The following is a 16656-nucleotide window of genomic DNA, read 5'->3' on the forward strand; positions in this document are numbered from 1 at the left end:
CTTGCCCAGATAGCGTAAACCCGCGCAGCAATGCTAAATTCGGGCATTCCAACTCAACAAGCGTGCTGATCGGATCGCCTGTGCCTATAGATTCGCAAGTTTCAACCTGGCCTGCCCGAATGCTGAAGAAAAGGCAAGAAAGGTCCAAGACGAGGAGGAACAATACGAGATCACAACGCCGAGCATACCTTAATTGGCTGATGTCGAACCATCGCAATGTGCCTAGGCCGAAGGGGGTCCAGGTATGTATGCAAGCGGCTCTCTCAGCTCGTTTATCGGGTATCGGATCCTTTCATTACCATTGGCAATGGCTGTGTGAGGGAGACGTGAAATAATGCCTCCTACCCAGCACGCCGTAACCATAAGTTTCAACAGCTTTAATATCGTTAATGTTGTTAATATCTCATATCTCCAATCTCCAATCTCCAATCTCTCTTCACATCATTCAGTGGCTCCAGTGTTTCTGAAACGTTGTGATTGCCAAACGGTTTGGAATTCGGCCCAAGCTCTAAGAGGAAATCCTCTGTCGCGCGCTCTGCAAATTCCAACCAATTTGTCCGAGATGCTCCTTCTTGCGGAAAGTTGCAGTACCACCGTGATACGAAATATTGATCCATTTTGTCCGCATAGATATAAAACATGCCTGCGGTGATCATCCTTTTAGGCTTGACAACGCAAATCGAGAGGGAAGCTCATTCACATTCAGCCGAATTCTCCGGATCATGCAAGATTATGTTCAAAAGACAGCACAGCCGGTCTGGACACTCACCAATCGATGCAGGCCAAGTCGAGCAACACAGACATCAATTCGTCGCTTCACTGCCATATAGAGAATGCTATATATATATACTGTCTACGTCGGTAGAAAGCGACCAGCACGTGGTAGATTTGCACCGACGCATCACCAAATGATGAGTAGTGAACATGTCAATTTTCTTTTTTTCTGTATTTCACCCACTCTTGATTCAAATATGCTTCGTGAACCTGGTGTGCTCCACACAAATTGTCATTATCCACCGCTTTATTCAGCCTTAAGAAATCTATATTTATGTCACCCATCACGTGTCTAGTGCGTACCTGATTCGTTATCGCGGTTGGTCCATTGTTTAATGAAGGTTCTTATCGTCTAATGTGCAATTTTTGTTAAGGAGTTTCTCGGTTTATAACCCGACAACTTCCATCCACTCGACCACGAGGTAATTTTTCACCTCTGCGCATTAATCACGACGCTGGGATGAGGAGGTCGATCTGCCGAACAAACGTTGCGCAAGCTATACATAATCAATTCCGTCGTACTCTCATTCACAGTTCTCCAAGATGGCGCCCTGAATTGGCATTTTCAACGTCTGCAGATGTCGAGATACCACCATTTCGAAAAGAAACCCTTCCATTTAAATTCGAAACTGGATTTGCCTTATTTGCTAAGAGACAGCCTCGACCTTTCCCGCCTCCATTTCTATCCCCTCCATCGGGATCCTTTTCCGATCCTTTAAGTACGCATCATAGGAGTCGCGACAGAAGACCTTCTGTGAACGGTGAGGTAATTAGGGGATATACAAATGGCGACGATGCAGTTTACTGCAGTGACTACTTCATTGGCGCAAACGATGGTGTCGGCGCCTGGTCTACAAGAGAAGGTGGCCATGCAGGGTTTGTGCCTTTCTGAAATCCCGATTTACCTTGGAGTGCTAACTTATGGTCAGTTTATGGTCAAGACTAATATTACACTTCTGGGCTGTGGAAGTAGAAAATGATGCAAGAAGACCTCGACCTGCAGGAAAGTACTTCGAGCCGAATCCTGTTGATTATCTACAAAAGGCGTATGAGCAAACGATTCAAGCGACTGCGAATCCGAATAAATGGCAAGGCACAACTACAGCTACCGGGGCACAATTACATTATAAATTAGATGAGACAGATCTTACCGCGCCCGCCACTCCTCTCTTATATGTTACCAACATTGGCGATTCACAAGTACTAGTCATAAGACCGAAACAGGAGGAACGTGTTTGGAAGACTACAGAGCAATGGCATTGGTTCGACTGCCCTCGACAACTTGGCACAAATAGCCCCGACACGCCTGCTAACAATGCTGTCATGGACAAAGTGGAAATTGCGGAAGATGATGTCGTTCTTGCCATGTCTGATGGCGTAATTGACAATTTATGGGAGCACGAAATAATTGAAAGTGTTGTAAGCAGCATTCGTAGGTGGGAGCGAGGTGAGGGAGGTGTAGGTACTGGAGATCGTCAAGGCGGTGCTGGAGGTGGCATGAAATTTGTGGCCGATGAGCTCATGAAAGCCGCGAAAGTGATCGCGCAAGATCCTTTCGCAGAGAGCCCCTTCATGGAGCATGCTGTCGAGGAAGGTCTTGCTATGGAAGGAGGTAAGTAAAAAATGACTGAAAACTTTACCATTTACTAATTGATTGTTAGGCAAACTAGACGATATAAGTGTAGTTGCAGCTCTGTGTAAACGCAGTAACGGATGAAGTGAAGTAGTTGTATAAGTTGAGGTATCTGGGACACGGAAGATATAATCTCAGGTTTGAAGTAATTAGAAGCTGTTCAAGCAATAGCAACTCGCGCCAAGAGGCACATAGGGACAATTGTCAGGGGGAAGAAGAACAGAAGACTCCGATTTACCAGGGACGGAAATCGTGACAAGAGATGGGCAGAGTGAGGAGGTCGGCGGGTAGGAGGAATACAAGGCGTACGAACCATCCATGTAATACGTATTAATATTTAGGCAGTATATAGACTTTTGTACATTCATATAACATCAAGAAACGACCTTGAAAGTACTCGCTAGACTCCTATCCTTTGATTCTAGACTTGCTGGCCTGGCTCGCAGCAAATACTAGGAAGTCATTGGGCCATTGGGTCATTGGGAAAACCCACCCTAGTTACCGATAAGTTCTTATCGTTAAATTTATCGGATAAAAAAATTATCAATCTTCATCCATCACATCTCTTGACATTTTACCAAACTCAATCAATCGACCTTTAAATTGTATTGTCAAATTCAAAAATATGAGAGGAAAAAGAGCGAAGCAATATAAAAAGCTCATGCAGCAATATGGCATGAGCTTTGGTTTCCGTGAAGCATATCAAGTACTCCGTAAGCTCCCCAATGTTGCGCATTAGTACTATTGCTCGTTTTCAATGACTGACTTTCTTTCAACAGTTGACGCAGACATCATTAAGGATGCCGATAGATTTAAGATGGACTTGGTTGGTGGTTTAGAGCGAACACTTCATGGTCAAGTTAAGCCTAGTATGTTCATCTGCCTTCATGTCCTGTCGCATTAATCATTAACGTACATTAGTGATTACACAATGCTCAATGCGCCATTTGTATGCTGCTTCATCAGAACCCGGAGTTTCCTATCTCATCGACAAAGCGAAAACCTACGAGCGACGCCGTTGCGGTCATCTCCCAGAAGATTATCCCGAGCCTCTCTCTGCCCGTGATTGCATCAAAGCAGTCGTTGACGGCAAAAACAATGGAACCAACAAACACAGATACGTGGTAGCAAGCCAAGATATAGAAGTTAGAAAGGCAATGAGGGCAATTCAGGGCGTACCTTTGGTTTACATTAACAGGAGTGTTATGATTATGGAACCTATGGCAGAAACATCTACAGAGACAAGAGATAGAGAAGAAAGGTCGAAATTCAGACAAGGCATTAAGTCAGGAAGAGCTTCAGGAAGCCTCAAGAGAAAGAGAACCGAAGGCGATGAGGACGATGACGAAGAATCAGCAAAGAAAGATATGGGTGTACCAGAAGGCGCTGCGAGAAAGAAGAAAAATGCACCAGGACCAAAAGGACCCAATCCATTAGCCATGAAGAAGAAGAAGAAGGTTGAGGGAGGAAACACGAAGCCGAATGCGTCTACCAAAGTGGCTGACGCGAATGATACGGGAGCGGATGGTTCAGAACCTGTCAAACGTAAACGAAAACGTCTACACTCGAAGAAAAAGGCAGAGGATGGAGCTGATGGGGAGACAGCAATTCCAAGTGAGAAAATGGATGAAACAGCTTAACATACACAGGAATATCGAGCAGAAAGTCATATATAAATTAATTACAACTTTAGAATGATACCCAAAGAATTGGAACTGAGCTGTATGATTATGGTTGTTAAAGTTGCAGAGATAAAGACATCGGGCAGCATGATGTTGCGATTCCAATTCGTCATGTAGGTAGGTAGCATTAGACCGACCCCCTGGATTACAGAACAAAGAGAATGGCCCCCAAATTACATATCAAATAAAGGTAAAGGCCAAATCTATTTAAAGCATTACAATATAATGATTCTCAAAAGTTACAACTTCTCAACGTCCCAAAAGTATTTAAGTTTACACTGCCCATGATGAGTATTAGCAATATAAGCCATCTAAATCACTACTATACCCGTACCCGTTAGAAAGCACGTCCCAATCGTTTACTGGTTCACTCGCTGAGGAAGTGCATCGGTCATTCCAAAATCCTGGTCAACTGGACGGTGTCTGTGTGTACGGTGTGCATACGAAATCCATACAAAGCACAGAGCATCGACCTCGGAACACTTTTGTGCTTCAGAATCTATGGATCCGCGCAAGAACACACATTTGATAACTTAACAACGAATGTCTAAGTGTCGTTAGATGATTTATCAGTTAGAGACGCCACCTGCCCTGTGAGTCAAGGTGGTGGTCGAAGTGCTAGAAACAATATGCCACAGAGTGATGAGACCACCACAAATGCTAAGGAAGATGGCATTGTGGGACCGGGTACAGCTGTTCAAAATGGACCTGCAGAACTGGATGACTTCGGATTGCCCCTCAAGAAGAGAGTTGTTCCAGAACCGGTAGCATATGATGAAGATTTGGAGGATGTCGAATCGGAGGATAAGCCGAGTGTCCCAGGAGATCGAAATGCTGAGACTAAAGACAATGGATTGAAGAATGCGGATGTTGCTAAGGAAGAGGCAGAAAAGACAGACGACGTAAAGGATAACGGGTCAGATAACGAAGAAGAAGAGCATCTTAAGGATGTCCAAACAGCGCCATTGCCTGCGATCACGAATCCAGAACCCCAAGAATCTCGCGAGACAACTCGGAATGAGGACTTGCTAGCTCATGGGCATGCTACCCCTCAACGAACAATCGAAGAAGTCGAATCGATAAGTAAAAAAGACCTGGCGGAATCCTCGGAGCCTGCGAAGCCTGCAGAAGAGCCAACTTCCGCCGAAAGTTGGAAGAATACTAGTGGCGGCAATGATAGCAATACGGTTCCCACAGTGGATAGTAGGCAGAATCGGATTCAATCAAGTCAGGGAATATCAGAATGGTCGCATCAACATACCACTGTACCTGATCCAAAAAGCCCACCTCAAGAAGACGATGAATGGCAAACAATGCCAGCTTATGCCCCATACGATATTTATGATGACGACAATAGGTTAATTGCGAGGGAGGCACATGAATCTGATGATGAACCGGATGCATATGCAGGTTTAGGTGGTGCAGGTAGAGGATACACGAGAGTTCAACTAGACGAAGATGCTCAATCGGCGACAAGTTTGGATGAGAACACACAATACCTTTTCAAAGATGTTCATGGCACTGGAGCTGGAGAAGCGGAAGATGAGGAACAGCGAGATGCACTTTCTCAAATGCAAGCTACTAAAGATCTTTTAACGGAAGGGCAAAGAATTGCATATGTTGGCATGACTCGACTTATATTATCCAAAATGCTTGAACAACAGGAATTATTGGTGACAGCAAAGAAAGGAAACAAGAAAGAATTGCAAGTTTCAGCCGAAGCTATGAAGATGTGGACTCAAAAAATGATGGTCCGGCTATATGCGCATATGGAAATCAGTACAGATGAACAGATCATGATTGAGCAATTAGCTGAACATGGAGTAGTCCCTTCAGATTTGACTGGGACTCTCATGCAAAATGCACGAGTAAAGAATCCTATGGCTGAGAAAGCTCATTCAAGCAAAGACTCGATTGCTTCTGGCAGAAGTCCTAGGGAGTCTATCTCATCTCCGCGATTGCCACGAGAATCCATACAGTCTCCACGCTTACCACAATCACCTTTAACTCCACAAACTCCTCGGCGACATGATGAAGAAGAACCGGCTGCTGTGCCTCCACCATATGAAGAGCATGAAGGCGAAGATTTACCTGAAGTTCGAACTCCTTCACAACTTCCTACCACTAAGAATATTGATATCGATCTTCGCTGGACTGTTCTTTGTGATCTATTCTTGACTTTAATTGCAGACTCAGTTTATGATGCACGATCTAGAACTTTGTTAGAAAAGGTTGGCGATAATATGGAAGTTTCCTGGTTAGAAATTTGTCGTTTTGAGAAGCGAGTCACAGATGCTTTGGAGATGCAACAAGCAGCTGAAAAGGAGAACTGGAATGAGGATGATCATAAAGAGAACAGGAGGAAAATGGCTCTCAAGAAAAGATATTTGATGATGGGTCTTGCTACCGTTGGTGGAAGTCTCGTTATTGGACTTTCGGCAGGTCTCTTGGCGCCTGTTATAGGAGCTGGTCTCGCTGCTGGTTTCACTACAATCGGTGTAGCAGGTACAAGTGGTTTCCTTGCTGGTTCTGCAGGTGCTGCTATCATCACAACTGGTGCCGCTACTTCAGGTGGCTTCATTGCAATCAAAGCTGCAAATCGTAGAACTGGAGCAGTCAAAACTTTTGAGTATAGGCCACTGCATAATAATAAGCGAGTCAACTTAATTATTACCGTCTCGGGATGGATGACGGGTAAAGTTGATGATGTACGCTTGCCATATAGCACGGTTGATCCAATCATGGGAGATATATATTCAGTTCTTTGGGAGCCGGAGATGCTTACAAGTATGGGAGATACTATTAATATTCTAGCAACAGAGGTAAGGAGTTATTTTCTCGTCGCACTGTACATACTAACGTATTCAAGGCTTTAACTCAAGGTCTTCAACAAGTTCTTGGAAGTACCATCCTTATTGGTTTGATGGCTGCTCTACAATTACCGGTCGTTTTAACTAAACTTTCATATCTCATCGATAACCCGTGGACGGTCTCCCTTGACCGTGCAAATGCTGCAGGTCTTATCCTTGCAGACTCGCTTATTGATCGAAACCTTGGTACTAGGCCAATCACTTTCGTGGGATATTCCCTTGGCTCTCGTGTCATCTTTTCATGTCTAAAAGAACTCGCCAAGAAAGGCGCTTATGGATTAGTTCAGAATGTTTACCTATTTGGTTCACCTAATGTGGTGAATCAGGACGATTATCTAAAAGCCAAGTCTGTTGTGGCTGGTAGATTCGTCAACGGATACGCAAGGAATGATTGGATTCTAGGATATCTTTTCCGTCTTACTAGTGGTGGTATTAGACGTGTGGCAGGTCTTGCACCGGTCGAGAATGTTCCTGGGATAGAGAATGTGGATGTTACTGATCTAGTACCGGGACATATGGCATATCGTACTGCCATGCCCAAACTTCTTCGAGAGGTGGGATGGGAAGTTGAGAGCGACGAATTTACTGAAATCGAAGATCCAGATCCTGAAAATCATGCAGAGAGACAGAGAGAGCTTATTAATGAGATCGAGGAAGCCCGAAAAGAATTCGAGAAGAAAGAGAAAGAAGGGAAAGGAAGATTTAGTTTCTTCGGCCGTAAAAAGAAATCGGCCGTAGAACGTAAAGAATGGGAGACATATGTAGAAAGTTCAAAGAACGAGCAGAGTCGTGATTCAAGCCGATCTGGAACAGAGGATGGCCAAGGAAATAATCATGGCATTCTTTTCGACGTTGATGCTATTCGTGCAGAAGTCGCTAGTGGAGTTGCTGCTGATGGTGGTAGCAACAAACATATGGAGGTTAAAGAACTCAAATCCACACTTCCACCCATGAAGCTTAACCTCGCCTCTTCATCTAATAGTCCACAATCCAGTCCACGAAATTCTCTCCGGCCAACAAAAAGCGATGATGCAAATACAACGCTACATGCCTATGATTATCGTTCGCCAGGTCATTCTCCCCGTCCTTCGAATGGATTTGGTGCAGGCTCAACATATTCATACTCGAATTCGAATTCTAGTCAAGATCTCGCGAGGAATTCACCATATCTAGCTCAGGAACCTGAGGAAGAACTTGAGATGACTTTTGATACCGCTTATCATTCTCCTCCTCATTCGGCTAATGTCAGTAGTACAAGGTTGCCTGAGAGAGGACACACAAGTTTCAACTCTTTGGGTCATGAGGCTGCTAGTAATAGTGCGTTTGGAGGTGGTTTTGATGGAATGGGGTCGAGTAGTTCAAGACCGGAATTAAAATCTTCTTCGACATTACCTGTAGGAATCGGAACCGGAGTGGGAGTAGGATTGGGATTGGGGGTGACTGGAATGGGAATGGGATACGCGGCAGAAAAAAATGCGTGGGCGGATGATGATGATGATGAGTTTGCGGCGAATGGGGGAGAGGAGGAAATTGAGATGACTTTTGCATAATTGGATTTGATTTTGCTCATTTTGGGTTGCGGGATGCGTGCATTGCATTGTATGAATGGATGGGATATTTTATGCGTATGAATAGGATGGGTTGGTTGGTTGGTTGGTTGTAGCGTAAATCAAATCAGAATAGGGGGGTGAAAAGGATGATGAGAGAAAGGAAGAAAGAAATAAAGAAAGAGATAGACTTAATGTGCATACATGTATGGATATATGGGTTAGTGTGGAATGAATGCATGCATGGGTTGATATGGTAGCATGAATTATTCGAGCAAGCAACTGAGATGGTTGTTTATAGTTTGTGGACTGATGGATTGATGGTGGTTTTGTAGTGGTAGTTATTGTAGTGTAGTAGTTATAGTAGTAGTAGATATGCAAATACAGATACAGATACAGATACAGATACAGATACAGATACAGATACAGATACAGATACAGATACAGATACAGATACAGATACAGATACAGATACAGATACAGATACAGATACAGATGTAGATACAAATGTAGATACAGATGTAGATGAGCTCTATATATTATATTATAGTATATTGTGTCTTTGTGAACGAGTTGGCGCTTGTGTTTGTTGTTTGTTGTTTTTTGTTTGAGAGATTTTGTGTTGGGGGAGGGAGTGGGAAGGGGAGGGGAAGGGCGGGTAGACGAAGAGAGTGAAGAGAATGAAGAGAATAAATCGAACGAATCAAATAATTAAAATAATAGGACTATTATAACTTGCATTTTTGCATTATGCGATTAGTCAGTCTCATGATGAATATATTCTATTATGATTAACTAGGTATATCGATGTTAAACTAGATTTACATTGTTGGGATGAATATTGTGGATTGTGGATTCGGAGTTGGAGATTGGGTTTTGCTGTGGGAATGAGATGGGATGGGATGGGATGGGATGGGATGAGAGATATGCCTCGGGTATTAATACCTGCTTTTTTCTTGATAGGGGATTGGTAGGAGGAAAGAAGGAAAGAAAAATTATGGTTTTTTTTTGTGCTGTGCTGTGCTGTGTTGTGTTGTGTTGTGCTGGGTGGATGTGTAGTGGATGTGTGGTGGATAGGTAGGTGGAAGAGAGGGGAGAAGAGAAACTCTTATTAGTCTCATCGTCGTTTTTTTCCCGATCAGCAGTGCGACTCTTGGAGTAATCTATTGTGGAAGAAGAAGGTGCTCGCTAGCCTGAATCTGAATAGGGCACATGAGATGTAATTAGTTTAATGCCAACACCCCAAGGAGTATGGCTAGTCCAGTGGTAACCAGATCTATTACCATGGAAAATCCATTTTTCGATTGTAAAGTTTAGGTATGTGTCAGCTGCAGAGAGGGAAAGCTTAATGTCAATCATATCTAACTTTTGTAGAAAGCTTGGAGGGTACCTAGGTATGTCAAATTGATGATGAATGTTTTATATCTCTTGTCGATTCTACGTACGAGATGTATGTACTCTTGGGGAATAATGTTTGAACTTTTTTTAATAAATAAAAAAATTCGAAGAGTATGCGAGAGGTTTGGAGATGAGCATACTTTTGAATGTGTGTGTATGGGGCAGGGGGGGTTGTTATTAGGTCAATGGGGTTGGTTAGATGTAAGTGGGTGGGTGGGTGTGGTCTAGAGGGGATTTTGATAATGGATGTTGGACTAGATAGAGCTTGATTGGAATTTGGAAGGTGTTGGGAGAGAGGGTGTGGTTGTAGTTGGCTTTTGTAATGGGTTCGGGGTTTGGAGATGGATGGATGGATGGATGGATGGATGATGACGATGATGATGTGTGTAAGTTTAAAAGTTGTTGGACATCTTGAAGGATCGACTAGATGTCTGAAGGTGGTTAGTTACATGTCTATGTCGATGACTTCGAAGCAATTAGCATGTCTATATCTGTGGTGATAAAGATGAAATCGAAGAAGCTTAGGCAATCGTTGCTCAGAAGAGGAGTAGTTGAGCTGTGAGTTTAGTAGTGTTGTGATTATTCTGGGTGGTGAGAGTAAGTTTTATGCTATTTTGATGATTACTGCTTGGTCTCTTGTACTTGATGGGGAGTAATGGATACTATTTATTCTTGCTAAGGAAGTTTATTTCTAGCTGCGGTGATCAAGTGTCTATATTTAGTCATGAATAGAGATGTTCCCACTCCGGCCGAGAGAGGTCTTGTGAAATCGTAGGCGCGATTCTTCGGCAAATAAAGCTGGTTGTAATCACGGATTCAAGAGTAAGAGTAAAGGTTAGTTAGTAGTTTTACCTTGGGCTGATGAGACAAGTGGGTTCGACGTCATTATCAAATTTCTTAATATCATACTGGATACAGCACCTCACAAGAGAGACTTCGATACAAATAGATCAAAATTGTTTTGGAAGTCTAGTACAAATTATTGATGATACCAGATGAAGGTCTTGGGTGTTGGGAATCTACAAGTCGTTGAAGTTTTTGAGGTGTATGAAAGTTGAAAGCTAGAGAGATGTGCAGTTCACGAGCTGAAATACGCAATTAAATTATAATAACTTCAAAGTTCGCTTCGATGGGGCAAGAGTTTGGAAGAGTAAAGTTTAAGTATTTTGTTGTGTGTTCGAGTGGCAAGAGCAAGGTGATGATGAGACGGAAGGTTGTTTACCACTTCGACTTGGTATGCATTTGTTCTGCGCCTTCTGTTTGGGGTTGTAACTTTATCTCAAGTACATTCTAAGCTTCAATTTGTACTTACATAGTTCTCAGAATCATCTACTCTCTTTCTAATATCCAACAAAACTCTGGGCTTTGGACACAGCACAACTTTTCTTGGTCTTTGTTCCTTTAAACTGACTGCGAGTTCGTGATTTCATCAAATATTCATTTCTGAGCTTATGCTAGAGATAGGGTGGGCTACTATATCTTTCTTCAAAAAACTTATTGAAAAGAAGGATATTGTCGTACCGAGCACAAGAAATCGCTTCTGTAATCTTTCATACTTCTTCATCAATAAGAACACCAAACATCACCATGCCAAATACAGAACATTACGTTCTCAAACGCAGCGGTTGGCTCTTACTACTCTCCTTCACGGGTATCTCAGCATCTTGTCTCCGCGGGGGCATCTGCAACGATTTTCTCCTCATCGATCTCGGCAAGAAACCTTCTCCACGTCGAATATCTGATCGCGAGCTGGACTGTGTTTCTTGTCGGAGGGGGCTTAAAATGTTACAAAAACGAGTTAAGACTGAAGGGCTCAAGACACCTTTTTGGACTTTGGTATTCAAGTATAAGGAGGAGAAGAAGATCTCAGCTGCTCGCAATTTGGTTCTGGGGAGTTTTTTGGCAATAGGATGCGCGGGGCTGTGGAAGACGAGGGGGGTTTGGGGGAGAGGGGGTTGGGGGTGGTGGGTGGTTCCGACGGGGCTGGGGCTGGGGTCTTGGGTGGCTTTCTTTGAGGATATGGTTTGGGTGGGGGACAATATGGAGAAGTTGATGTTGGAGGATGATTCAGATTATTCGGATGATACTGATGATACGGATTTATGCGAATTATGCAGATGATGAGAATGATGAGAATGATCAGGGTGATGATATTGTTATAACTTCTTTCCTATAAGTGAATGATTGAAGTATTGAAGTATCGAGGTGGGACTATGTGATTAATGAAAGCTAGCAGAGGCTACTCGTTCTGTGAAATAGTTTTTTGGAAACACAATTCTAATTCGGCCATGTTCGGCAATGAATAATAACCCGTCGTTGGCTGCAGAACTTTCTGCATATATTTGTAGTGAATACTCCGCCAATAACATATTACATATCGATGTATCTTTTCCAGGAGAGAAAAAACAACGTCTTCAACAGCAGGTCTCAAATTCTACATTCCTTACCCCTATTAATTCTGAACCTTATGTATACGCTATGCACCATCCCAGAAACTGGTCGTGAAATAAGATTGAAACAACTCTGAGGATATCTCCCATTACATCTATAAGCATCATCTACGTCTTCTAGTGTATTATCTCCTCTCTGTAGCTCCTCTGACCCCATTCCTTCCAAACACTGATATACTCCGTATGTAAGTCCAGATACTTCCTAGCTATCACGCAAAGGCGGTCCGGTCGATGGCGTTGACGACATCGCTGAGTTCACTTGATGGACTGATAGAACACTTGTCAACTTTCAAAGCTTATAAACAATTTATTCTCTAACTGCTTGATATTAAGATATGTTATTTCCTTGTTCAATCTGCAATAAATCATCACAACAATTCGAATATCCAAACTGATACTTCAAGAGATCCGACATCTTGTTCCAGAGTCTCTAGTCCGTTATCACACTGATCATCGATTCCAATCATTATTAAAAGATCAAGAACGCCTAAGACAACGAGAATCAAGACGAGTATCTAACTCTCGGCTGTGTTAAGAGATAAGTTCAACTGTTCCACTCATGAGAGAAACAATTCATTAACATAGCAATTTCAAAAATGTGGTTGGGCTATTTCAAAAATTATATAAGAAAAAGTGTACTCGTATAATGTGGCTGATTGTTCGAAATCATTCAGTGAAACCATAACCTGCATCCGCGTCACATGACCTCATTTAAATTGGATACTCGAATTCCACTTGGAAAACGAAGAACTACAAACCACGACAGGGATTTTAATAAGTCTGCTATAAATGTGAAAACGCCTACCAAGTTACTTTGGTAAAACCTTTCAAAGGACAAAGAGAATGCGACACAAAAACGACGGAATGACGTTCAGGCTCATGCATCTCGAGCCGAACCGAGTCGGCACTGATCATATGCTCCCCCACGAGCCCATAAAAGCCAACGAAAGCCTCTGCGACCTTTCCAACCATTTATCTTTCACCACACCCCTTCAATTTTAGCACAGCTCATTCACTGAACTCACACAACATTTACACAGTTCTATTGACCCACCTAAAATTCACCATTTATCACCCGCTTCAATCAGCTCGCAAATAGCAGCTGACCCTAATAAATATCGCGATCGCCATATCTCAAATCCTCTTCAAAAACAGCCTCCCGTCACTCGAAGTCAATATGCACCACTTACAAGCCTGCTTTTCTTCCAAAATTCATCAAGACCAGAATTATTAGTCGGAGACTCTTTTCTCGAGCTATACTCAAAATGCCAGATATAGCACGCAATCGTATCGAGATTTGGCGTAGCGAAGTCGAGTCACAGACATCGTCGCAGTCGGGTGTAGCAGTGGATATGGGGTGGAATGCACCGGTTGTACAACCACAGAGCTTTTGGAGACGGGTACTCGGATTGGGATATAGCGGCAGCGGAAGCGGCTCTGGTCGTGGCAACGAAGTTGGGAATGGAAGTAGAAGTGGAAGCAGAAGCAGAAGTGGAAGCAGCAGGAGCGTGAGCATAGGCAGGAAACTTGGGTTGGTGAAAGGAGAGATTGAACGGACTGGGATGTATGCTGTGAAGATTAAGGGAGATAAGGATATGTCTGAAAGAGGAAGGGACTTGAAGGAGAGAGAACGAAGCGGAGAGAGGGATGGAGAAAGTAGTATGAAGCTTGGTGGTAGTGAGGAAAGTGTGAGGGGCGGATTGAGGGAAAGAAAAAACAGGTTAGAGAGGGCAGCTAAACTTTTGAGAAAGAATGAAGGAGCGAGGGAGGATGGTCAGAGGGGTTAGATTGTCTTGTTTATGGGTATCTTGATGAATTATTGGTATTGCAGAGTCGAGTTGGGATAAGTGGCAATGGGTTGCGGTGCAGTACATCATTCATGACACAGGAGAGTCAGAACTAGCATTGGACAGCTTGACGGGTGGGGCTATGTACTACAACCTCAAACAAGGTCACACGGAAGCTTCCAAGTACCTCATGAATAATCCAACATTATCAAATTTGACCAAACTCCTGGCTGTAGACTGTTCGAACGGAGTTGGTGACTTGAAACGAGCGTTGTGAAACATTCAATGAGAGTTCACCAGTGCGTGTACGGACTGACGGGACTGCAGAAATGTGCTTGGAAATATCTTTTGAAAAATTGATATGTGTATTGCAGAAATTTTGATGATGCTTTATTAGAGATTGAACAACGAGAAGACAGATTCTAATATCAAACAATTGAAGAATGAAACAGTTAAAGAATATCGAAAGTTGAGAAGTGTCCCATCAGTCTATACGACCACTGGTGATTCTAAGCACTAGCTCAGAGAAATCGATACATAAATGTCCAGATGGTAGTTTGATTGATGGTCATCTAGATAGGTATATATATATATATATATATATATATATATATACCCACTCAGGTAGTAAAACTTCACTCCTGTTTATTTACTGTCTCCACGTTACCTTAGTACGAGCCTCAAGAAAATGTGGGAAATAAATGGAAGGGTTGTTTACGTCACATGACCAGATATTGATTTCTAACACAGCGGCAAGAACCAACTCCGACAACTTTTCTATAATAATAATAATTCTAGTCCTTTGGTTCTGCAACTTTGTTACACCTTATTTCCAGAAAAGATGTCGAAAACAGTTGTTGTTAAGTCACCAGCGGAATTCAGTAATTTACTGAAAACCTCTAAGATTGTTGTGACAGATTGTAAGCTACCCCGCCGAAAGCCCCTCCATTATCTGGAATACTGCTATGAATCGGTATGGATCTCACTAATGCTTTATTCTTTCTACAGTTTACGCGGATTGGTGCGGACCATGTAAGGCTATTGCGCCTATGTACGAGCAGCTTTCTGCGCAGCTATCACGTCCAAACAAGATTACATTCACCAAGGTCAATGTTGACAACCAGACCGAGATTGCGTCCACCTATGGTATCACTGCGTATGTTTTCCCTGTATAGCACATTGCTGGACAAGTGGATGGAGTGGATAGTCCGAGATATATATACGAAGCCTCTGCTAATACAACTTTAACAGCATGCCAACTTTCATGATATTCAAGGGGGGCAAGCAAGTCGAGAAAGTCCAAGGTGCCGATCCAAAGAAGCTACAAGATATTGCAAGGAAGTTGGCTGCAGAGGCAGATGATTCAGGCGATTCTTCATCTGGATTCGCAAGTGGTTCTGGTTCTGGCGATTGGCGTGCAGGAGCTCTTCCAAGAGGCTACAGCGATGTGACAGACCAGGTTGATGTCAAGGGTCTAGAACTGTTGAACGCCGACAGTGAATTCGGAAGTGTGCGGACATTAGTTGATACAAGCAAGCCCAGTGCCTTGTCGAATGGAAAGGCAGTAGATTCAAAGGCTAAGGACTGGGTTGTCAGTGACACTGATGAGCAGCTCATGTTGTTTATGCCATTCCAATCTACGTTGAAAGTTCATAGTGTTCAGGTAAGAGGCGTCAATCATCTGCGCAAATTTCTGAAGTATATTGAGGCTAAACTCTTGTTCCACAGATCACCTCTTTACCTTCAGCATCCAATGACGAGGATGGTGATGATGAAGAGCCAATGCGACCAAAAACCATCAAGATCTACACAAACCGGGCTCACACAGTTGGCTTTGACGAGGCTGAAAGTCTTCCTGAGACACAAACCATCACACTGGAAGCCAAGGACTGGGATTCAACTGGCACTGCTACATTATCGCTCCGCTTTGTCAAGTTCCAGAATGTTACAAGCTTGGTATTCTTCATTGTAGATGGTGATGGAGATAGCGAGAAGGTACGCATTGATCGGGTTAGACTTATTGGGGAGACTGGTGAAAAGCGCGACCCAGGAAAGTTGGAGAAGATTGACCATGACCATTAAAGACGATGAGGTATGATTTGTTTACAATGTTGAGCGGTATAGTTATATGACGATAGGCATGGGATGGCGTTAACAGATGTGCCTTCTGAGGTGCTTTTGTGCATGGCATTTGAGGAGCATGAATTATGAATCAGCATGATGAAGATATCCCTTTTGTGCGAAAGCAGTCTTCACGTTGACATCGATGATAAGTGTGACTGTAATAATTTGAATTGAAACACTAATAAACTAGAATCTATATCTGAAAGAAAATGACCACAAACCAAATCTGCCCGAATCTAGTAGCAAAATTCTAGCTTGACTGGCGCGCGCAAGTGCAGCGCATCTTCGAATGCCACCCAGGCGATTGTAACCTTCCGACAATATTCCCGCAGTCCCTCGGATCTGCTTACAGTCCAACAACCAAAGCGGTATTAAAGTAATGAATGTCCGA

At 43.1% G+C, this 16656-nt stretch overlaps 6 protein-coding genes across 7 annotated transcripts; all 6 read left to right on the forward strand.

Annotated features, from left to right (window-relative positions):
* The first annotated feature begins 829 nt into the window (after positions 1-829).
* On the forward strand, positions 830-2960 carry BCIN_01g09790 (hypothetical protein). 2 transcript variants are annotated; one of them, XM_024690859.1, is made up of 4 exons: positions 830-1069; positions 1149-1650; positions 1704-2386; positions 2436-2960. In XM_024690859.1, exons 2-4 carry the CDS (start codon positions 1235-1237, stop codon positions 2489-2491), a joined length of 1155 nt encoding a protein of 384 aa, XP_024546630.1. In that variant the 5' UTR covers positions 830-1069; positions 1149-1234; the 3' UTR covers positions 2492-2960. The 2 variants fall into 2 exon arrangements, with proteins under 2 accessions (XP_024546630.1, XP_024546629.1); XM_024690860.1 differs by having other exon boundaries at positions 830-1650.
* A 15-nt stretch (positions 2961-2975) lies between these two features.
* Positions 2976-4324, forward strand: Bcutp23. The gene is made up of 3 exons (XM_001546082.2): positions 2976-3120; positions 3187-3276; positions 3329-4324. The coding sequence occupies exons 1-3, from the start codon at positions 3033-3035 to the stop codon at positions 4045-4047; spliced, it is 897 nt and encodes a 298-aa protein (XP_001546132.1). The 5' UTR covers positions 2976-3032; the 3' UTR covers positions 4048-4324.
* A 51-nt stretch (positions 4325-4375) lies between these two features.
* On the forward strand, positions 4376-9024 carry BCIN_01g09810 (hypothetical protein). The gene is made up of 2 exons (XM_024690861.1): positions 4376-6911; positions 6959-9024. Exons 1-2 carry the CDS (start codon positions 4719-4721, stop codon positions 8507-8509), a joined length of 3744 nt encoding a protein of 1247 aa, XP_024546631.1. The 5' UTR covers positions 4376-4718; the 3' UTR covers positions 8510-9024.
* A 2240-nt stretch (positions 9025-11264) lies between these two features.
* Positions 11265-12229, forward strand: BCIN_01g09820 (hypothetical protein). The gene has a single exon (XM_024690862.1). The coding sequence runs from the start codon at positions 11492-11494 to the stop codon at positions 12023-12025; it is 534 nt and encodes a 177-aa protein (XP_024546632.1). The 5' UTR covers positions 11265-11491; the 3' UTR covers positions 12026-12229.
* A 1080-nt stretch (positions 12230-13309) lies between these two features.
* On the forward strand, positions 13310-14440 carry BCIN_01g09830 (hypothetical protein). The gene has a single exon (XM_024690863.1). It carries the CDS (start codon positions 13620-13622, stop codon positions 14139-14141), a length of 522 nt encoding a protein of 173 aa, XP_024546633.1. The 5' UTR covers positions 13310-13619; the 3' UTR covers positions 14142-14440.
* Positions 14441-14908: 468 nt separating this feature from the next.
* BCIN_01g09840 (hypothetical protein) lies at positions 14909-16388 on the forward strand. Its single transcript, XM_024690864.1, has 4 exons — positions 14909-15061; positions 15150-15297; positions 15393-15804; positions 15870-16388. Exons 1-4 carry the CDS (start codon positions 14983-14985, stop codon positions 16221-16223), a joined length of 993 nt encoding a protein of 330 aa, XP_024546634.1. The 5' UTR covers positions 14909-14982; the 3' UTR covers positions 16224-16388.
* The last annotated feature ends 268 nt before the right edge of the window (positions 16389-16656 follow it).

The sequence above is a fragment of the Botrytis cinerea genome, chromosome 1 (assembly GCF_000143535.2).
Source record: "Botrytis cinerea B05.10 chromosome 1, complete sequence".
Taxonomy (NCBI): domain Eukaryota; kingdom Fungi; phylum Ascomycota; class Leotiomycetes; order Helotiales; family Sclerotiniaceae; genus Botrytis; species Botrytis cinerea.